Source organism: Nelusetta ayraudi, unplaced genomic scaffold, assembly GCF_046127955.1.
Source record: "Nelusetta ayraudi isolate G7.1 ecotype Tasmania unplaced genomic scaffold, CSIRO-AGI_Nayr_v1 ptg000016l, whole genome shotgun sequence".
In the NCBI taxonomy this organism is placed as follows: Eukaryota; Metazoa; Chordata; class Actinopteri; order Tetraodontiformes; family Monacanthidae; genus Nelusetta; species Nelusetta ayraudi.
This window is the reverse complement of record NW_027466066.1, coordinates 485974-509749: the sequence shown is the minus strand read 5'-3', so window position 1 is coordinate 509749 and position 23776 is coordinate 485974. Positions and strand designations below refer to the sequence as shown.

The window sequence follows — 23776 nt, the reverse complement described above, 5'->3', positions numbered from 1 at the left end:
AAGCGGTAAACGACAGAGTGAGAATGCAAATGCAATGGTAAAGTCAATTTTGCATAGTATTGTTTCATTTACAACAAGATCTAAGGCCTTCATGCCGCATTAAGTTGCATCAAGTTGCATCTTAAATTCACCCCATCTCAAATCTTGACAGTGTAGAGGTCAGTGTAAGAGAGTTACAGAGTTACACCTATTGACTGTCTAAAAAGCTTCCCATTTCAAAAGGGAGCCCAACAGGAAGGGCCTGCAGTCTATTGTTTGGCCACCAGGTGCCGCCAAGAATGGTTGCAAAAATACTCAAAAACAATGGCTGTACAGGAGAACTGAATTGATACCACTAATTGATTAAAAATGTTGGTCTAAATGCCTCAATAAAATTGGCTACAATGTCTATTCTGTGTGATTTTGTCTAATTTTAAATAAAAACAGCAAAGTTGTGGCAAAAAGTTTATCAACTGTAGTTGGCAGACATGCAGGTGGGCGGGAGTTGGGACACACGCTCCAATCACTGCTCATCTGTACTACCAGCCACACATACAAATATTGGATCTTCCAGTTTCTAAATTAATTGGAAGCGCAAGAAAAAGAACGTCCAAATGCCTCTTCATAAACCATCTGTATATACAGTCAATAGGTACAAAAAGCCACAAGTTTAACAGAAGGCCTCGAACAGAGTTAAACAACCATTCATTCCCTCAGTCATCTATTTGCTAGTTAATGTAACCTACAACAGACTGTGGGCGCAAGCCAGAGCTTCCAGAGAGGAACTAAACAGACACAGAGACACAATAAAAACTCCAGGCCGAAAGGCCTCGGGTCACAATCAAACACACAACTTACCTTCTGTGCAGCACTAGCCCACGGCACTTCATGCTGCCTGATGCAAACGATTGCTGTAAAATAAATGAGTAAAGGAAATTTATCAAATTATGGGACGATTCGCTTTCCACATTCTGACAGTTTCATTTCATCCCAGGCCAAATGCTGAATGCAAGAGTAGCCGCCTGTCACCAGCAGATGTTGAAAAGCTGAACCATGGAGACAGATTTCAGCTGAAACTCAAAGCCTGCTTCCGCATCAGTTCTCTTCTTTCGTTTTTTCCTGAAGTTGCACAGTCACATTTGCGAAAATCGCAAGCACCTCCCCTCCCGACTCCTCGCTTTTATTTTCTCCAACATCCTCAGAAGAAGTGGGGGGGAAGAAACCATCTGGATCAGTCACAGCGAGTTCAGTCAATGTGTTTGTTTCTTATTTTTGACCCACATGGTGCAATTCGAGTCGTGCATCTGTACACAAGATGTTGATAAGAGGCTGATCTGAGACTCCCTCGTGAACTCGGACAGCGTCAGACCCACTCCGTGTTTGTAAACGGGGGGGAAATGGCTTTGATTGTACGTAAACTCCTCTTTATGACAAAAGAATGGAATCGAACGTGATAGTAGTTGTTGTAGATAAATTCATCGTTTGCGAGTGAAATCTACAACTCTGGTTTGTATGGACTGAATTAAAATAATGACAATAAGGTCAGTATTTTTTTCATTATTCCATTCTTTTTTCATGGAGTGAAAATGTAGCCGTGCTTCCTAATTACGACCAGGAGGTGGCACTGTAGTACAAAGAAAGACAAAAGCACATCAGAAACGTATTATATGCAGCAGTGAGTCATGATGAGTGCTGTAATAGATCAAAATGTAAGATTTACAGTTTAAATAATAGGGTTGATTAATTCTATGAAATCAAACCTATTTAATAGAACAATTACGATAGAAGTATTATTAATAGGGCATAAAAACGTTAAAATTCTGACATCATCTTGACGTTCACTCTTATTGGGGCTTTATTGTATAGTCATTTCCATCTTCAGTTGTTCTAATATGAAGGCAACTCACTCACCAATCCTGGCATCACCTTTAACCTAGTTTTTTTTTTTTAGTTCATTTCCGTCTCCCAGGATGCACTGGGCTCCGGCCCTGCAGCTCTTTTTACGGTTGTGTATTTCACCGACACTTTTACTGCCACCGACAGACAATTAAAGTCTGCTGAACACACGCTCGCTGCCCGTCAGCGGGCTGCGGCTCCATAAAAAGCATCTTTCTGTGAAAATGAGTGACCGTCTCTTGAGAGGCAGTGGAGGAAGATAGAAAAGCCCACTGTGATGAGATTTATATATGGAGCTTTATAAAAACCGGAGACCTTGCACCATCCTGCCCTAAAACCAGGCCTCTTTTGACCTTCAAGCTGAGCCAAAATGCAGCCCGGTGGCCCCTTCAGGTGGAACACAATGAGGGGCCAACGAAGGCTCGTACCCTCCGAACCATCATCTCACCTACAACAAATTCTCAAGGCAAGATCTTTTCAGCATTTACACCTCGGACTGGTTTCTAACCTGTAAAGCCTGCCGACATGTTGTCTAAATCTAATCACATCCATCTTGTAAAGAGCCCACAGAAAGTGTTTGGGAAGAGGAGAAATTTTGAAATTGAATTTGCAAATTGACTGAATGACGAGAGTAAGACAACAATAAGCTTGATGCTTCTTGTTGGCACAATGGGCATCATTGCATGCATAAAGTCCCTGTGCAAGGTGTGAAAGGTGTGCAAGGAAGTTGTGCAGCAAAAACAACCTTTGCGCTAAATCCTTAGAGTTAAAAGTGGAAATAGCACTCGTTCCTGGTAAAAATTTTAATAAACTGCTCCTAAAAAATAAAAGGGAAACTCTTGAAGCAATTGCTCCCTCCTTTAATTATTATTTCAAAGACAGTGGTTGGCAATGGAATCCTAAAACAAATAGCTTGAATAGTGTTTTGGAATGGAATTTGTCAGAATGGACGTTCAGAATTGAAATCCTTACAAGCTAGCAGTCTGTCACACTTTGCTGATGGCATGTGTGATATTTATGTTGCTGGCTTCTACAGCAGACTGTAATTTTGTGGTGCCTGCATTCGCAACACATTGCAACTCCACCCTACTGGGAGACATTAAAGTCCATCTTTGTCCTTTATTTCCTTTGACTAGCAAGTATGCTGCAATGACTTTGCCACATCACTTGTTCCATCTGCTATTGTGGGCAACTTGGTCCAATCAATAATTCTGAGTCTCTGGGGCCAAAAAGGCTATTTGTTTTGAGAGGGTGAAAAGAAGGTATGGAAGTGAATTTCATTGGTTTATCAGCGACAAAAAAAAACAGTGCTAGTTCGGAGATACAGGCTGTCATAGGGTATCATAACCACCATGTGTGACCATTCATCATTTTTGTTTTAATATATTGTACATATACCCAATATTGTGAACTATAGTATTTTAAGGTAAATTAAAATGTATGAAAGTCTCAGCCTCGAAGATAACAGCTAGACCCCCCCTCTTTTTATTGCGCTTGGGGAGCTTGCAGTGCACACTGATGCACACTAGATGGCAGAAAAGAGCTGCCATCTGGGCAGACGAGGACTAAATTGCACCGCGTGCCTGATGGATCTCATAAATCAATGTCAGGCGGACTCGAGTTTTAACTCGTTGTCTCCCGCCTTGTTTTACAGCAGAGGCTGCGGTCTGCGTGCGGTGGAGCACTGGAGCTGATAAATAACGCAGTGCCGTCACTGCAGATGTTATCAGAAATGTTGACACACAAATACTAGCTTTTTGGTTTGTTTAGAATTTGTTAGTAGTTTTTCATTTGCTCTTAACGTGGAGATCACAGGCCACAAGTACATATTTTAGGAGTGTAAAAGCAGTGTGTTTTCAGCGAGCCCTCATTGTGTCCCTTCTAATTTAGATCTCACTGTTTTCATATTTTCATTCATTTAAATGTTTCTGATTTCATTCCTGCTAAAGCACATTATCCTCTACATTCACTTGCTAAAATAACCAATGAAAAGTCCAAAATTATGTAGCTACCAATATTTATTCTTCGGATGATTTCATAAATATCCACACCTTCCACACCACATACACAATCAATGAGGGTGTTGCTATTCCACAACTGGAGATTTGAAAAGTGAATATTAAGATTTGTTGGTCAAAGCAGCTTTAAAGACTGGCAAGACACATTTCCTGTTAACCACTGATACACAACACTTGCCAACATAGAATGTGCCCACACATTCTCCACCTTGCATCATTCCAGCAAATTCTCAGGCTATCGTGCTAATTAAGGACATGACCTAGATTGTTTAATGTACAATCTGCTACTACTACTGGGTGTAACACATCCTAAAATGAACTTGTCGTTTCTGATTAACCACGGCTGAAGCTTTATACGAGTTCTGTTTTAAGACGCTCCAGTACTATAAAGCCACAACAAATATGTTCACACAGAAAGCTACGGACAGCACAAACATCATCTGAAAAACAGCAAATAACAAAAGACCAGGGGAAACTAAATGTTTTCTAAAACGACAACAAAGACTGATGTGTTAAAATAGTGCAACATCGCTGTGTGAGGCTGTAAATATGCAGTAAAAGAAACTAAAGGAGGGACGAGGGTGTAAAGGTCGACGCAAATGGCGCGATATAGCAAAATCAAACAACATGACAGAGAGAATGGGATGCCATCTGTATTTATACTGGGAACAACATGCAATGCTGAGGCTGGACTATGGAGTATTAAATTTGATAAGGTGGCTCTACGGGAAGCAGATATTCTGCAAGGGGTGGCGCCCACGGCAGGACATCAGTGGGTGCCGATGGTGCCGCTGATGCTTTGGCCTCTTGCTAGTTTTTGGCAAAGATGAGATGAGTTTTCCAAACCCAAATGAGGGAAGGATTCAAGTGAAGAAAGTGGCAGGTGGAGGAACAGACACAGTACTCACCAACTTTCCATCCTGACTTGACTTGACTGATGCATTTGGTGCTACTTCAGTTGTGCAGTATATTTTGTGGGTGTTTTTTTTTTTGTTAGTTTTTAGATATTGATGAAAAGTACATTAACAAAACAAGCATTTTATGTCAAGTATAAACATGCAATAATTTATACTTGCGACTTCATGTGCCTCACTGATGTCTGAGTGTCTATACAGAGAGATATAAGTCTCTATCTCTATATACATATGTATGCATATGTGTACATATCTACATCTTAGTGTTCAGAGAGACTACACAATTTATTATCATACTAATCGGATATAAAAATGCTTACTGTATACTCAAAACAATGAGAAGATAAATTAAATACCTAATTTTTTCCTGCTGCTATGGTATAAGAACAAAACACGTCAAGCTAGAAAAGAGCTGGAACTAAAACTAATCGTACATTGGCTTCTTTTTGGACATGGAAAAAGTCACATTTTGGTACTGCTGTTTATATATAGGTTTTCTTTTAATTTTCTTTGCTTATTGAAGCAGAAACAAATATTTAACCCCTAAACTTCACTAAATGCGCAAATGCACATTTTGCAATATTTTACCATTATTATTTTATCAATTCTTAAGAATAACATTTCAGGACTTCAATGAAAGTGCACCTTTCCATCGTGTTTCAAGCCTTCTGCCAAAAAACAAATTTCAACTGGGAGCGTTAAGGGCCAGCACGAAAAGAATAGCGGCAATTGCACCACCCACAGCACAAGTCTGTTCAGGTGCTGAAAAGCCACCCAGGTGGAGATCTCCTCTTCCTGTAACACAGTTTTACTGCAGCAGCAACATGGCAGTTGGAGCAGGAAGCGATTCAAAGGTCAGCTGACCCCACACACATCTGCTTCTTATCACCATGCCAACACAGTGTTTGTGTGCGGCGCAGGTTAGAATGGTGCTGGACTTTCATTTGAGGGCCCTGAATGTAACTCACCATCCTTATTATTCAACGTTTTTCATTATTATCAAACGGCCCTGACAGCTGCTCTGATTGATACCTCCAAACTAATGTGACACATACTGTCAAAAAAACATAACCCTATAGTGATTGTTCAATGTTATTTATACACTTATTAATATACAACACTACTTCTATCCATACAATAATTCAAAAACTTGTTCTTTATTGGATCATCACAATGTATGAATGAGTAATAAACTAAATAAATTAGTGTTGCACAAACTCATGTGTTGGCGTTTCAAATTTTACAGTATAAATAACAAGAAAAATAAGTTTGAATTTACACATTGCCCAAATTTTCACAAATATATCTACTATGCAGAATATATGTAGAACATGTAGAATAGAGCATGTGGAATTTAGGGCACTTCGGGTGCTCTGCCGAGCCAAGTTGTTATGCATTCATTGCTAAAGTTACATCACTATGAATCAGTAACCAAAAGATAAAAAATCATGCCAACACAAGCAGAAGTTGTTGAGGAAGAAGAAGTTGCTGGAGAAAAGGTATACAAAATATAATCGTAAAACATGATTCAGCAGGACAGCGAGGCCACCCACAAGACCTTGCAGCCTTAAGGCCTGTTGACCAGCAGGAGAATTAACTACTACCTGCAGGCAGTTGAGTGGGGTCTTTTTTACTTTTGCAGCACACAGTGACGTGCCTATGGAGTTCCACGTTGAATTTTTAATTTCTTATTTTGTGTGTTGAACACATAAATACACGTAACAAACTGCTATATAGTGGGCCACACATTATCGGATTTCTTGTATTATTCTACGGATTTTAAAGTCCCAGATGTATATGATATTTTGCAGACATCAGATTTTTCTCTGCCATTATTATTTTTTATATCTTTGTATTTTCAACAGTTCAAAAAAAAACAAAACTATCCTCACAATCCTCTTCAATGTTCTAGCACAAAAGAAAATGCAGAAAATAGATACATTCTTTCTGCACACCTCTGTTTTTAATGACTTTGGTTAGAATTGGCTCCGACTAGTTGCTAACCAATTAAGCTTTATGTAACATAGGCTTACCTGCCTCACTGGCCTCATCAGTGTGATGTCCAACGAGCCAAGCCAAACGGCAGCATAGTTTCGAGGAGGCGGGGGGGGGGGGCCGGGGGGGGGGAGCCCTCTGCTCAAAACAACAGCACGTCTGCACATCTGCGGAGTAGAATCCCGTAAATTGACTTTTCGAGTCTTTTCTCTGTTCCGAGCTGCGTCGGCCAGAAGCGTGTGTGAATTATTTTTTTTAGGATGGATTTGACCAACCAAATTCCATCATTATTATTATTTTTATGCAATTTCTTAATTTCGCAATATTCACACAGGCCTCGTGGGTCAAACTAGACATGGTAAAGCAAAACTATTGCTCACTTTCATCTTCCCATTATGCCAATACTTGAAAATTGTCATTGTTAAACAAACAATAAAAGGCAAATTCACAAAACAGAAAACAACTTCAAGACAGTTTAGAGACGCATGTGTCAGAGAATTTCCTTGTGTTTGACGAAAATTGTTCTTAGTTGAATTATTTAGGATCAAATATTAGTAATTACAAGGTTTAAATGAACTAATTAAATTAATGAATAGTAGAGTTTTCTATTGAGGTAAATAAGATATCGTGTACATTAAAACAGTCTGGAATGTCGCACACACACACACACACACACACATACAGTCACACACACACTCTCTCGCTTTCTCTCGCACTCTCACACACACACACACACACACTTTTTGTGGACGGTCTGTCCAGCTGTGTGCTGTTTGTGGTCATTTCCTTTTTTGCTCTGTTGTTAAAATTCTCTGTCTCTCTCTCTCACACACACACACACACACACACACACACACACACACACACACACACACACACACACACACACACACACACACACACACACACACACACACACACGTCTCTGTATTTTACTCATTTGGACTGGATTGTCCCATTTAAAAGCCATAACAGCTACAACCCCCCATTTTTCCTTAAAATTAGATTTTATAAAGAGATGAAATGTCTAAAGTTACACTTCAACTGGATCTCCACCATCCTCCGCCTTCCCTGCTTCTATTATATTGGCTTTATTTGCAGTGGCGCAAGTCTTTTTCCCTGGGAAGGAAGAATACCCGCAGCAAAAGTCCAAACTTTTCATTCTCCTTGGAGGAGCCTCGGACACGACTGTTGAGCGCCACCAGCGTCCGTTTCTCCGCCCTTTGGCCCTCCCCCCTCCAGGCCATTCCAGGCCATTCCAATCCAGACAGGGGCCAGACTACTAACTGTTTACAAGCTGTCTGTCTGTCTCAAGTTCAACTGCAAAAGTCTAACCTGGAAAACAAAAAGACAGTCCGCAATGCAGACGGAATGAGGGTGGGAGGGAGGGAGGAAGGATGGGAGGGAGAGGGACAGGAGGAGGAGGAGCGGAGAGGTGGAGCAGGAGGAGGAGGAGGAAGAGCGGCGAGGAGGCAGTAAAAACGGCAGAGAAAGTGTCTGCGTGAGCAAATGCGTGCGTGCGACTGTGTGTATGTGTATACGTGTGGGTTTGTGTGTGTGTGTGTGTGTTGGTGGGCGGGGTTGAGGGTTGGGGGGGTCTGATGGACATGAACTTGAGACAGAAAAACGAGCTTCGTCCTGCATTCCAGGTCTGTGGCACAGAGTACACTCTGGGGAGCAGTGTGTGTGTGTGTGTGTGTGTGTGTGTGTGTGTGTGTGTGTGTGTGTGTGTCTGTGTGTGTGTGAGTGCGTGCTGGTCAGGAGGTGGGCCCTCCTCTTCTTGACTATTGTCCAGCCAATAGAATAGAATAGAATTTGAACTGCACAGAGCATCAGGCTACTATTTCAAGTCAAACCTGTATGATACAAAACCATCCAGAATTTATTAGATTCATACGTTTTAATTCAGGCAGCCATTAAACTATGACAACTCGTGAACCAACTAGCCTGGATGAGTCATTGCTACTGTTTGTGATCATCAATGATTGTAGCCTTTTGGGTAGAATGCCGCCTTCCGCATCCAGGTTACTACTTTAATGCCAATATATTGCATCTATAATAACACAAAACAAGAAAGCAAACAGGGTCTATATTCACCTCCATTTCTGGCTGCTGTAGCTGCGTTGTGGGGCAATACAGCCGCCTCCTGTCCTTTATGTAGACTTCAATCCTCGATGTAGCTCTTTATTTCTGTCCGGTGATTTTGGCCATCTCACAACGCAAAATGTATTTTCCATTCCATTTCATACCAGGAGAGCCCTTGAAGTGCTCCACACAGGGACACTATATATATATATATATTTTTTTTTTGTAGTAGAAGTCTAAGTGTAAAAGGATCACGGGTGTGATAAAATTGAAATATTTGACAGTCTTGAGGAAAAAAAACAGAGTTATTTTAGACCTTTAGGCTGTTAGTGGTGTTAAGTATCCTCCACAGTTAACTAAAGTCCTGTCTACACACACTTCCCTCGTGTCCTCGCTGCCGTTTTCACTCCCCGTTGGCTCCCCTCCCAGAACGTCTGAAAGCCATTCAAGCGAGTGGCTCCCTAACAGCTGCCGGCTTCCACCCAGGTCTAATTTAGATGTGTTGCCGCCGCATTCGACTATAAACCACGATTAAGAACCACGGCTTGTGAGCCCGAGGCAGTCGTTGTTAAACAGCACTGCCTGCCTGCCTGCCTGCCTGCCTGCCTGCCTGCCTGCACGGCCTCTCCGCCACCACGCCAGCACTGCAACACCGGAAGGGAGTGGGACTTTGGCTTTTTACCTCGTCACGTCGAGGATGAGTCTGAATCGGACAAAGAAATGTTTTGTGATCCAGGAAATAAGAATTTTATGGCGTAATTTGATCAGAGGAGATTATTTTGTGATATGTTGTGTTCCAGTGTTGACCTACTTGTGAAAATCTCCTCTCAAAGCTTTAATTCTGTAAATTCCTTATTGAAATTAAGAGGTATATTTTCCATTCCTATAACTTAATATATGGTCAATGTTATCTGTAAGTATAGTGATAATAATGGTGAATTGCCAACAGTTCCAGATATTAGGATTGGGCTATACTTCAAATGTGTATGAATAGACTGTTTAAAAGAAGAAAAAAAACCTGTCCTTTCTAAATCCTAAATTATTTTACTTTGCAAAGACGAATGTATGGGGGGGGGGGGGGGGGTGCACCAACTGCACACAAAACAAACTGGATGATATGCATGTTATTTAGAAGCAGTTTTTTTTTTTTCAGTAAGGTGTAATAGCTATGTGAGACATGCACCTTAATTTCATGTCCTTCAGCATATTACAATCTTTTCATTTTACCAGTACTGGAAATTTTGCTAATTGTCCCACAGTTATTTACTTTATGTAGCCTGTGCTGCAGATTGTTGTTGGATGGTTTGCAAAAATGATGTTATGATAATGGTGAATACTTAATACTAAATTTGAGCACTGATGTGAAAACAAATTTCTTTAAGGTAAAAAAAATATTTAGTATATTTTATAATTCTATAAAATGTATATATAAGAGAAAAAATAAATTCATAAATCTTTGAAATCAAAGTGAACGTGGCCAGAGTGTAAATATAGAAAAACAAAGGGTTAATTTATGTATTCAACAGTTCAGTCATTGTCCTTTTTTTTTTTTTTTTGTCTATTGTTTTCTACTTCTCCATCTCTCTTCCTCTCTATTATTCAGCTGTATACATATTCAGCTGTCCCAAACAGGAGCTGGCGTGATGTTGCTGGGCTGCTACAATAAAGTGAGACCACATGAGGAGCGCGGGGAGCAGCTCGCAGGCCTCCTGCACCTCCTCCTCTGTCTGGAATTTGGAGTAAAGGGGAGAAGGACCTTTATGAGCTCCAGGGCTTCCGTCCGTATTGTTGGTTTTAAAGGAGGACAGAGACAGAGCCGTAAAGAGAGTCAACAGGCCGGCAGAGCACGCCGGCGTTTGTCAAGTTCAATGTTAATGTTTAACAGTCACACACTCGAAACGCAGACACGCACGCAGGAAATGGACATTTGTGTTGTATTTCCAATGAGCGTACGGTCATTTTTAAAATGGATAACGTCATATTAGCATTGATGTTCTATTTTGCTCCTTGCCAGAGTCAATTGTTTTGGGTTAGCTTGATTTTGGATCAAAAACTTTTCGCAGATTCCTTAAGAAATATATTACATTTCGCAAGCAAACTCCACTTTCTATATTCAGAATCATCACTTGTCATAAAAAGAAAAAGCTTATGTTTAATTTCCTTCAAGCAATATTTTTTTTTCTTTATAAACAAAAACAACAGAGGACCGAAAGTAACTTGTCTGTATTTCAACAAATAAATAAAATAAATAAATAAAGTCTATTCACCAAGCAGCCACCGTTTATTTATTTATTTGATTTAATAATATTTATTTTAAAATAGGCAACAAAAAAAAAATTAACATTACTGCAGGCGGGCTTGCTCTGTTTACCGCTTTACATTACGGTGTAATGAACAGGACATTTGAAAATATAATTTTTGGACTGTCCGTGAGGAAGACGAGTTTCTCTTCAGACGTTTTATGGGCGAAAAGACAAGCATTTCTTCATCTTAGCAATCAGCATAGCAAGGGCCAGTCAACAACGGTCGAAGCCGCGAGCATGCGCATACCCATGTTGTCGCTCTGTGGATTTCGACGCAGCGTGGATACGAGTTACCACAAACAAAGCATAACAAGCATAATTTAGCGACGATGCGATAGAGAACACTTCCGGGTTCTGGACGCTCCCTCGAACTCTGCATTTCTGCCATCTGCTGGTCCACATAATGCGTCCGTGATGCTACTAAATCAGACGCAGGCTGCACCTGGCAGTCATGAAGTCCGAGCACAGGCCTGGACACCATCTACATTATGTTATTGAGGAAGTGCAGAACAATTCTCTTCTCTGCTTTAAGGAAAATCTTGAAGGCATTTCTCCCCCAAAATATCACTGCTATGGGACCTGACTGTTGACATGTTTTCCATTTATTTGTTTTCATTTGTTCGTGAGAAGCGTAAAATTCAGTGAAATGTGATGACGCAGCGAGCCGTCACTCTGCAGTCTATGCGACCGTGAACGCCACACAATTTATGAATGGCGTGCGGGGGCCGAGATCCCATAGCTGCTGCTGCTGCTGCCGCCGTCGTGTGTGTGTGTGTGTGTGTGTGTGTGTGTGTGAAGGGCAGACGACAAAACGCTCTGCTGTCGTAAATGTGTTCGCGGAAGAGAGAAGCGCCGACAGATGGTCACGTGACCGTCAAGGTCAAGGTCTTTACACACAAATGCTCTCTCTCTCTCTCTCACACACACACACACACACACACACACACACACACACACACACACACACACACACACACACACACACACACACACACACACACACACACACACACAGATACTACTACTACCGCATGCTGCTGGAGGCGCTCCAAACAAACGGCAGCCTAATTACAACAACTCGGTTTTTTATCATTTCCTGCCAAGTCCCTGACATGTGTGGGAAAATATTCTGTGTAAGTTCCTCTCGAAAATGTCGAAAATGCGTGTGTGCACCTTTTTTTTTTTTTTTTTAACAGTGTGTTGTGTTGTGTGAGTAAATGTTTGTAGATCGTTGCTGTCTAGATAAAGGGACCATAATCTTCTATTTAATGTCAGTTTCTCTAATCAGGGGAGGCTTTTTATTTTGAAGGTCCACTGTCTAACTTTAAAGGATAGTAGGCTATTATTGCCCGGTATTTGTACGTTTAAAAAAAAAAAAAAAAAAAAAAAAAAAAAATATTCACGTAGTCCTACTTATCTTAGTTGTGGTTTCATCGATGCAAGGCATTTATATTTCCATACAGTTCATTATGGGGACTGTATATTGCACCACTACATATTCGCAAATGTCCAGAATATGGATATACTCAGTTTCATTATTTAACTCTACAAACAGCTGAAACGTGAGATCAAGCAAGACCTCAGAAAACAGAATTTCGCCCCGGACCAAGCGCAGGGTGTAAAATATGTAATATGTTGAAGACTTTATCTTAAGATAAATTAAACCATTAAACTAAATCATTCCGTAGCTATTTTGGATTTTAGTGGTCATGCACTATTTTTTTGGAAGAGTTAGATAGAAGCTTGAAGAAAAAAAAATAAACAAAGTTAAATTAAAACTCCAAAATGAAAATCCCTTGCAATTTTTCTCCAGCCATTAAGAAACTACATAATTTCATCTTCAGCGCCAAGGAGCGCTGATGTTCACTTCAGAATTAAATGCTAATACTAGGCCGGCTTGTAGATCTGTGGGACGTTTTGTTCACACGGGTCTAGTCGTGGGGCTGAGAGATGATAGCAAGACATTGATATCACTGTTGTTTCGGGGTGGGGTGCCAATGTAAATCCCAACTCGGGCTCTCGTAAACACGTTTGGACGACAAGAGGATCCTACTGGTGATTCTGTCCAGTGTGCGGGTGTCACTTTCCAACGTTTGATGGGAACTGGATGTGTGTGGAGTTGACGCGTTTTACGGGCAGATAACCAAGGGCGAATTACGCGCAGGAATTCATATTCACGGCGCCTGTATTAATGAGTTATGCAGTCAAAGATCTGCGGGTTTTTCTTCTTTTTTTTTTTTTACATCAGGATTAAAAGAATTTATTAAGTGTTGCACTATACTTGGATTACTGGTTTACATGAGTTATAAACAATATGAACCGTATAATAAGGTGTTTTTTTCGGCTATAGGTTATGCGCACAGACAACACAGACACAGTAAAACACAGACAGTAGACAGGACGGTTACATAGAAGCAAGCAGGAAAGTGCTGTATTTACAGGTCGCCTCCAGGCGAAGAGCTTCATCCAGAAGGCTTTGGTTTTTTTCTCTTGCACCTTATTTTGTCCGTTTTTTTGTTTGTTTGTTTTTTACATTATTATTATGATTCGTCTCTTTCTTCCACTTGAGGCGCCCCAGTCCGCCCCCACCAAAAAAAGTACCACGTTGAGCTTATTTCGCCGTATTTTCTCGCATTTTCTTCAGTCACTCTCAAAACCAACGACACGCAAAATCAGAACCGTCCTGCGCGTGGCAATGCGCAACAAAAACAAAACAAAAAACAAACAAACAAACAAACAAAAAAAACTCCCGCTACGGAGCGCTGCTCTTCACTTTGGCCACGAACTTCTTCTCCTTCACCCGCCGGTTCTGGAACCAGATGGTGATCTGCCGCTCCGACAGGTTGGTGGCGGCCGAGATCTTCCTCCTCTTGTCCTTGGTGATGAACTTGTTGGCGGCGTACTCTTTCTCCAGCTCCTTAAGCTGGATCTTGGTGTACGGTATCCGCTTCTTCCGGCCGCGGCGGAAGGGCGAGCCGTCGTGCTGGTGCGCCACGACATCTGCACGAGCGGGAGGACAAAGAGGCGTGAGTCGGCGGTGACTGCGTGACAGTGGGCCCGACTGTGAGGGGGAAACCCCCTTCACTTTGCCGTGCGTCATGGTGGGCAATATGGTGGGCGTCTGTTGTCTAGCAGCGGCTGCACCACGCCGCTGATGCTGCTGCTGCTGCTGCTAGCTCAGTTTAACCCAGTTTAACGCACTCAAACGTGCGCTAATTTCTATTCGATCGAACCGCTTAATAGCTGTGTTTCTTTTATTTCAGTGCATCATTTGAGCGATGGATTTTTACTAGGGAGGAGCGCAAACAGTCAATGGAATCATATCGCGCCATGTTCACAATAACCTACATTATGAGCTCGTGTCGCCCCCATAATTAAGCAGTTTAATTATCGCGTCGGCTGAGGAGACCTTCACAGCAATAAACTGCGACGCTGTCTTCAGGAGCACTGCAAACGACCCAGAAAAAATCCCAGGTTTTTACAATTTCACTCCAACTGTCATCGCCTGATTTGCGCGCTACAAACACCGTGATTTATTTATTTATTTATTTATTTATTTATTTATTTTACTTTTGCGCACCAGTTGCACATAGCGCCGCCGCCGCCGCTGCCGCCGCTGCCGCCCTGCCCTTGCCATACCATGCCGGGGTTGTTTGAACAGCCAGTGCACATCAGCCGCAGGTCTGCGTAAAGCATGCTGAGCACCGTGACGAGAGCTGTCATAGTAACTATGCAGCCTCGTCTCAAATTTACGAGCGCTGTTCTTAATTATCCGAGCGTATGAATCACGTCGAGTCTGTAATTTCCTGTACCAATAACATTGTGTCATATTATTTTATGTTTTATCGCAGCATGCACACCAACCAAGACTGTTTTCTGAACACCTTGAATAATAATAATAATAATAATAATAATAATAATAATAATAATAATAATAATAATAATAATAATAATAATAATAATATTTTACCAGCCAGTGCGGACTTCCAGAGATGTCCAGCCTGTCCCTGGTCCTTGGAGCAGTACATCTGTCCTCCCCAGGTGTTGGTGAGTGCCCAGGGCTGGTAGCTATCCATGGGCAGCAGGGTGTCGTGACGCGGCTCGCCATTTCCGAGAGTCTGGACCACGGACACGTCCAGGTAGCTGGCCATGGACTGGTACGGGCTCGGGTAGCCGTGGTAAAACGCGAACTCTTTGGCCCGGTGGTTCGTGTAGTCGTCGGAGCTCATCGTCGTGTCCATGTACTGCGAGCTGAGCGCGGCACCCGCCGCCTGGGTGCACGACTTGAGCGAGCCCCGCCCCATCCTGCACGGGTAGTAGCCGTTGCCGAAGTAGCTGTACGGGAGCGCGGCGGTGGCGGACGAGCTCTGGTGGGGCACCGCAGCACCCGGGCACGGCCCCGTCGCGCACTGCTTGGCTGCCGACGACGCGCCGCTCTCGCCACCGGAACCGGAGGCGGACATGTCCACCGTGGAGTAGCCGGCCGAGGAGTGCACCAGGCCGGTCGGGTGGCCCCCGAGAGCCGCCGCCGCGGCCGAGTGCGCCATGATGTTGCGGCACTGGCTGGCGGCGAAGTTGCCGCTGCCCACCAGCCCCTCCATGTTCTTGTTCAGGTCGTCCAGGTTGTTTTCATACACAAACATCACCGCTTCCGCTGGCCAGCGTGGGTTTAGGACCAGGGAGGCGGTCATATGCGCTCCTTCCCCCCTCCCCTCGGCGCGGTCTGGCCTCCTTTCGTCGTCCCCCGGTTCCCTCTCAGAACGCGTCCGGTGCTTGGCGCTAAAGAAGCGGCTAACATCGGCTGCTTTCTCCCCACCTCTCTCAGTTGCGCAGCTCGGCTATTACGCGCACAAAGGGACGCGCGCTTTCATAGCACACGTGGGTTCGCCTCTCCTCGCCTCGCCGTGCCGCGCTGTGTTTTGAACACACGGCGGCTCGCTCGGTGGCAAAGAGTCCCGGTCACCGGCGGGAGCGCTGGTTACATCCCAGCCGCAGCCTTGACGCAACAAGCCCTCGAGACCTGGGGTGTGAGGGGGGAAAGGGAGGGCGCGTTTCCATTGGACGAGACGGGCTGATCACGTGGGTCGGGGAAGAGGTAAAAAAAAAAAAAAAAAAAAAGAGAGACAGAGAGAGAGAGAGAGCGAGGAAGGGAAGACGAAACTTGTTGGGGATTGTCAGTCAAAGAAAAATATTTTTATGAGGCTCGAGCGGTGGCACGAGAAGCGCGCGAGCTCGGTGAGGCGTTCGGCCCCCCCTGCGCTCGCTCCCGTAGCAGCTGCATTCTGTCAGACAGACACAAGTGCGTGACGTGCGTGCGGTTGCCAGGAAGAGAGTCGTTATCGGCGCGAGTTGAGAAAGGATGAACCACTTGAACGCAAGTCTTTGGGTGTTACGTGTTCGAAAAAGGGCGCACAATGAGCGCGCTTTCCAACGTGCAGTCTGTCTGGCGCAATGAAGGCTGTTCATTGAATTCACGTTCATTCAGGTTCAGTAAAATGTGTCTTTAAGCAACATTTGGCTGAGTGTGGACGCAAAGAGGGGAGTGACACGTGTGAGTGCAGTGCAGCCTATTTTGCGTAATGGAAATCATTGAGAAAGAATATAACCCATGTATTTTAATGGTTTTCTTATTTTTCATGATAACCTGCCTATAACTATCTAGGTGGAAATATTCTGATATTCCACCTGGAATAGAATTTTAATCATTTAAAGATTTAACCGGCAAAGTCAAACGTAGGACGTTTACCCTCTAAAACATCAAAAATCAAAAAAATAAGGTAAAACTTTCCACTGAAAAAAAAAATTTGAATTTCATTGGAATTTAAATATGCATATAACTGCCCCATCTTGGACATTCCCCAAGCTGAATTTATGTGCGCTTTTGCTCCGTGCAAACCCTCGCAAACCCGGGCTTGAAGGAAGCGTAAAGCCGGTTTATGGACGGGATTTGGAGGGTTTTAAGATTCGGGGAGATGTGGCTTTGGTTCAAAGAATCGTGAGAAGGTTTTCACGCTGACACCGAGCAATTTTATTTTCTCCCCCGGTTGCGTTTCATCATTTCACGTGCTTAAAGGTTTGGGATGACGTGAGTCTGTGGCGTGAAACTGCGCCAGGTGCCGACGCTCCTCTTTCACGAGGAACTTTTGGGGGGATTTTAGGGCAAACCAATTCACTCCACACGACTATCGGCAGCACTGCTGTCACTGCCGGACGTTCGACGCTGAAAATGACGCATAAATACAGGATGCGTGTACATTTACTCATAAGGCCGGGGTGTGCTGCAGCGGTAGTTAAGTTAAACTGCCGGTCGCTTTGGTCATTGAAGTAAAAACAGTGCATCATATAGATCAAAAACACTACTGACAAATATTGTGTTGTGGCTAAACAAGCGCTTCACAACTGAATATAACACAAGAAAACGTAATTTTCATCTTTCGTCATGCTTTGGTTACATTTAGAATTTCAGAATTTAGTCGGATTTTTTTGGTTTAAAAATGATGAGACGCAGAAGGAAGCTGAGGATGAGACATCCTAAACTTTCTAATTTTTTTTATCAGGTTCCTAATTAGGACCATATGGACAGAGGAGCCAGTTTCTATTGATGGAAAACAATCTGATAAGAGCAACGTGCTGCAAGTGCATAAAGGAATGGGGGGGGGGGGGGGGGGTATTACATTTTTTAATCGGATTTTGAGTAAAAACCGACTTACATCTGAAGAAAATTTGGTCAATTTCTTTTTTAAAATGCCCTATTATTTATTTTCCTGACGGTGAGATGTCCGCTAGCTCTCTGAGTTGGAGATTTTCTGCTTGAAGTTCAGGATGGAATTTCACGTTTAAGATATATAAAATAAAACAAAACTAGCCGCTCAGAAAGTAATACGCAACTAAAAGGTATGAAAACTAAAAACACGTGCACAAATGCACAATATAATGGGTTTTAGAATTGTGCAATTATTGAAACAAATAATAAATGGGTGCTGAGGTAGTCAAGGTAAGACTGTACAGTCTCTATCATTTCAATTGTCCAGTGTTAAGGTCTTTTCCCGTCGTTCTGACATTGAACGCACCCGACGACACAACACAAACACCTTTGGCCATTCCGACAAAACATCCGTACAACACACAACACTCCCCACCCAGACAGTCCGTCTCCCATAGTGCGGTCCTCTTTAGGGTGGGGGTCAGACTGGCCCCTGAGAGTCAAGGTCAAGTTTAACACGGCAAAGGAAGGATGTTGGAGGTGGGGGATGGGCGGCCAGAAACACAGACTGCAGACAGACAAACAAACAGACAGACAGACGGCTCAAGTAAAAAGCTCAAGTTCAAGGCTGCCACACACCTTGAAGTGTCTGTGTGTGTGTGTGTTTGTGTGCGTCTAGACGCCAAACAGTGCCGTGGCGGAGATGGCACCGTCTATCTCCATGAGGATGAACGTGGACACGATGCTCATTCTATTAGTCATCAACTAACCTAAAACTATAAGAGAAATTCGGTGGAGGGGAAACTGAAACCAAATATAACGATTCTACAAACATCTTGTTCACAATTCGGCTAAATTCGGCTAAGTCTTTTTACACGGTAGGTAACAGTGAGAGATTTAATGTCGTCAGTTAAAATTAAAAACTTCCCGAACAAAGACGGACTGAGAATTATTCTGTAAATGTTTAGATATTATTGAAATACTGTTAGATATTAGTGTGATACTATACGAGATACTATTTTACCTGAACACCCTTTTCATTTTAAGTTTGCAGTCAGGAATGAATCAATGAAAAATGAAAAATACCTTCAATCCTGAACAAAAATTATAAATATATACATTTATTATGTCGATTTTATTTGTTTTCATAATTATGTTTTGTATGTTTTAGAACTTTACGTCCGTCTACCGGGCTGTGGATTATGTTTGTGACACGGGAAACCTGATACACCCAAGACATTCACACAACAAACAAAAAAAAAATGTTTTTTTTTTTAAGACCGTAACTTTGCAAAAATGCTTAAAGAAGCAGCCTGCACACTGAATTATAACGGAAGGCACCGCCGTAGGTTTAAGCGATGCATGAATAATTTTCGTTACGTTCGAATTTTTAGGCAAAATGTGATTGGTGCAAGATATTCGCAAAAACTAAACAGCGTTAGAGAGAAAAAAAATATTATATAATTGATCAGTTTCCTGAAACATTTTTTAGCAGGTAATGCCTCGAATTCACAAACCCAAATAGGCTAGGTAATTAATAATATTCTAAATACTACTTTTCATCTCGAAAAACCGTATTAATGCGTTCAGCCTACATTGCATAATTAAATACATACATCTCTGCCATATAACAGTAAAAACAAGCAGCATGAACCGAACCACTGATCCGCAAGTAGATCAGTAGTGCAATATTTGAGCGGATCGTCCTCGCCTATGTCATCATTTCAACCGCTGTCAGCACTCAAAAGACAATTCAGCGAAATCAAATGAAAATCACTTATTGGAATCAATTGCTAAATATCTTTTGCTGTTGGTTAATTTTGTATAGAATAGAGTTGTCATGGAGAATGTGCTTATTTGGTCGTGGCTTTGCACCACATATTGTAACCTTCAACTTTTAAACTGCAGCTCATTTTTGTTTCCCTAGTATCAGTTAATTTCTACACAAGTGGACAGAGAGGAGAAACTATATTTAATTTTTACATGATTTTCGATTTAAACGGGTTTTGTTGTTATTATCATTAAGATTATTTTGTTGTTACTGTTGTTTACAGTTGGGCGTCTCCCTTGTCTTCTGTCAAGAGGAACAAAATTGCCATGGCAACCAGCCCTGAGAGAAGACCAATGAGATGACGGGGAATTTGGCGTGAATTTGTCCCCTGTACAGTAGCTTAAAGTTTAACTTAATTAGACTTTACAAGTTCTGCAGGTTAGAACAATCTACCCTCATTTAAAGGTTCATAAAATATTAAATACCAAACACTGTGCAGTTTAGAGCGCTTTTAAAAGTCAGTTTCATCAAGAAAAAGGCGGGGGAGCGCATTAGCCTTTAGCTGCTTGGCAGGACGTGTCTGCATGGGCGAAAAAGACTTGGTGAACCTGCGTGCTGCACGGCCCGGCCTGCAGCCAGAGTGCACAGAGTGCACCACGCATGCAGCCTCACCCTCCACCTCTCTGCCTTATTACTGCGGCTCATTAAAGCGGCTGCAGCCGCGCTTGACGCCTGTCTGAAACCAGGTCACGAAACAAGAAATCGGAGCTCTATGTGCAACTGGTGTCCGGCTCTTTTCTCCAGGCCGCTCCCCGGGATGAGCACCAGCGGGGGACAGTTGCGGCTGCTGCCCTGAGTGGAACCTGATGTCACAGGCGTCAACCTATGATTCAGCGTTGCGGAGTCGCCTAATTATGATTTAGAAGCCAAAGAGAGAATCGTTTTTGAGAGTAGTTGGACTCGAGAATTGCAGTTTTGTTTGTTTTTGAAAAATGATTTCTGCAAGTTAAAGCCTCATAATCAGATACTACTAATGTGAGGCAAACAGTCGACGATTTTGCTCTCAGGTCCAACATGTGTAATATTGAAAGACTGTATCTACTTGGAGATTAAGCGAATAAAAACCATAACAATAACAACAACAACAACAACAACAACAAAGCGCACCTTGGAAATTGGAGCAAAAGCAATAAAAAGAAAAAGTAGCAACCAGAGTCAACTGTCTGAGCCAAAATAAAACAGAACAAATAACATTCAACTATAGTGAAGATTCACTAACAACAACAACAACAACTCATGTCTTAATTATAAATAAACTCATCAAAGCCAAGAGAAACCCGCTGCAGTTGCTCGTCTGCTTTTTTTTAAGGGTGTGCCAAAAGGACATACCCTTTATGATGTCACAAAGGGAACAGTACATCTATCGGACCCCAAGGGCAGGTGTTTGTCAACCCCTCGGAGACTCCTCGCCTCACCCCCTTTTTCAAACGTTTTCAGCACAAACGCTAAAGCTTCCTGAAGGCTGCAAACAGAAGGTGAAACATGTTGTGTTTTATAGATCGGAGTTGTTGGGTTTTTTGTTTTGTTTTTTGTTTTTTTTGCAAACTGATGACGCAAATTTAAGCACGTTTTTAGGCTGCCGATGGCCTTTAAGGCTTAATTTTTTTTCTGTGGGGAATTGAAGAGGAAACCGTGCAGGGCAGAGAGAACAGCACGGGCGATATCTTAAGCAGCCCCTTAGACAGAGCAGGGTTGATTTCCTTAGGGTCTAATTTAAGCTATAAGATGATACAATCACGCAAGCAGATGAATACGGCTATGGAACGAGCGGCAGTATTCATTAGGTCGGTGGCTTGGTTGTATCATAACATCAATGAACAGCACCTAATAGCGTTTCCAGCAATCATAATGAAAAAGCTGCTTTTTTTCTTTTTTTTTTAATGATCATTTCAAACACAAATGAACGACCTTTCGCCAGACGCAGCCGCCCGCATCGGCTCACGATTGCGACTTCAGCAGCCACCCTTCCCTTAATTCCTTAGGCTTGACCTTGCGCATTTAACAAGAGCAGAGCAGCTGCGGACGTGAGTCGTTTTCAGAGGCGAAATCCAAAAATCTGCCATGGCTCGTGGATCGGCAGCAGATCGAAAGAAATTGTCGTTAAATGCATTTAATAGTGACAGGTAAAATGCAGTAATTTGGGGGCAGGAGTGAATATTAAGGGGGGAATTTTCTGGAAACGTTGCCAGGAGTTATTTTCAAAGAGGTTTTTTGTCGACTAATGAAGTTTGGTGATTATTTTCTGCACATCGGATAAGTTAATTTGATTCATTTGCAATATAATCAGCGGATAAATGGGTAAAATGAACTTGTCGGGAACTAATTGTGCGATGACACTTGAATGAAAATGCAACATTTCTGGACAAACATTCACACCTGAAGAGGAAAAAACGAGCTCGACAAAGCGCTGAGAAATACCGTGACGCGTAAAGATTAAATTAACCGCGTCAGTTCCAAGTCTGCTCTCATCAGTGACAGGGGCTTGTTGGTGGCAAAGGGAAGCAGCACAATCTCACATTGAAAGAAAATCCAGACCAGCGGGAATGTAAGGGATTCATTAATTCAGGAGACAAAGCCGCTTCAGGAGCCGACGCAGCAGTTTCCCCGCCTCAGGTACGTCACCGGTCTGCAGGCCCACGGTGCGACTTTAACTATATTATTTAAAATCCTATTCTGTTTTCTGCTTGTGTGCACTGAAACTAGGAAATAAGCGCATTTAAGGCGACAAACCTATATAATTGCTGCCACACTGACTTCTTCGTCATTGTTTGAGTGCGCATTTGCTTAATTTAAGGACTTATATAGAATTTTGTGTCAGCTTTTAAAATGAGATTTGATATATAAAGTTTCAAATTTAGGTTCGATGTCTTTAAAATTATATATTTCAGGCCTTTGGGTAAAAAAAAAAACTTATTTCAACAAAGTGTGATCAGGAAGCAGAATTAACAACTAAACGATCTAATGATTGTTATTTTGATTACATGTAAAATTCTCAAAATTCTTAAAAAATAATATAACAATAACATAAACTGATTTTCTGTCTATACTAAAATAGCTAAATTGACCAAAGTTCAGTTTTTAATTTCGAGATAATGAAACTTTTTAAAACAGCACAACAGATTTTCACCACTTGTTTGTTCTTCAGGGTTTTCTTCGTATTGTATTCAACACTTGCACAAAGTTATAAATAGAGAGGTCTCACATTCAATGAAATTCATTTATTATTTTAACCTGAAGCATCTCGCAGGTGTTTAACATTCAAATATATCAGCATTGTTGAATTGGTTTCCAAACATTTTGTTGAACTTGAATTGAAATGCTTAATTTTTCATTAGCATAAAATCCACAGCGCCAAGATTTTAGAAACATGAATGAATGAATCTCAAGTGAGAGTTTTTGATGTTAACGCAACCTGGGGGTAAAGAATGTTCTTTTCCCTCTGCCACCAATAGGAGGGAGCCTTGTACCTCAGTGAGCGACTCAGGTGACCCTCCTGCTCACACGCAGGAGAAGTAAAAGAAAAAAAGTCTCAGTGTCTCACTCATCAGAAAAGACTCATGTGGCCTATAGCGGACGACAAAGTGATTGTTAATGAAACAAAACTATTGAGGGAGGAGAAAAATCGCGTTGTCATGTTAGAAAATCATCAACAAACCAGGATTTGATTATTGTCGATGTGGTTGTAGGAAGTGCTTGCGGAATGTCTAGTTCAAATAGTTTCACTGTAAAATCAACACCAATTGTTCCAAATTACAGCCATTCAACATAATTTTGATCAAGACTATTTAAAGGTTTTAAGGACCCAAGTCACAAATTTGCCCTTAATTCAATCTGAATTAAGGGCTTAAATAATATTTAGCCGTCAACACGCTGGTTTCTTGAACCAGTTGTATTTTGCAAGTTGGACACACAGTCAGACACAAACCGAGGGGTTAAAAGGCCCTCCGCGAATCGTAGTGACCACATTTAAAACCATGTGTCAAATCTTGTAGCACCCGTGCAACCGTTTTGGCAGGATCGCTGACTCTTGATAAGGTCAACTGTTTATCTGC

The 23776-nt window shown here is 42.2% G+C and overlaps 1 protein-coding gene across 1 annotated transcript; it reads right to left on the bottom strand.

Annotated features, from left to right (window-relative positions):
* Positions 1-12580: 12580 nt before the first annotated feature.
* Positions 12581-16188, bottom strand: hoxb13a (homeobox B13a). Its single transcript, XM_076023638.1, has 2 exons — positions 15161-16188; positions 12581-14190 (listed from the first exon to the last, which is right to left on the bottom strand). The coding sequence occupies exons 1-2, from the start codon at positions 15879-15881 to the stop codon at positions 13943-13945; spliced, it is 969 nt and encodes a 322-aa protein (XP_075879753.1). The 5' UTR covers positions 15882-16188; the 3' UTR covers positions 12581-13942.
* Between the last annotated feature and the right edge of the window lie 7588 nt (positions 16189-23776).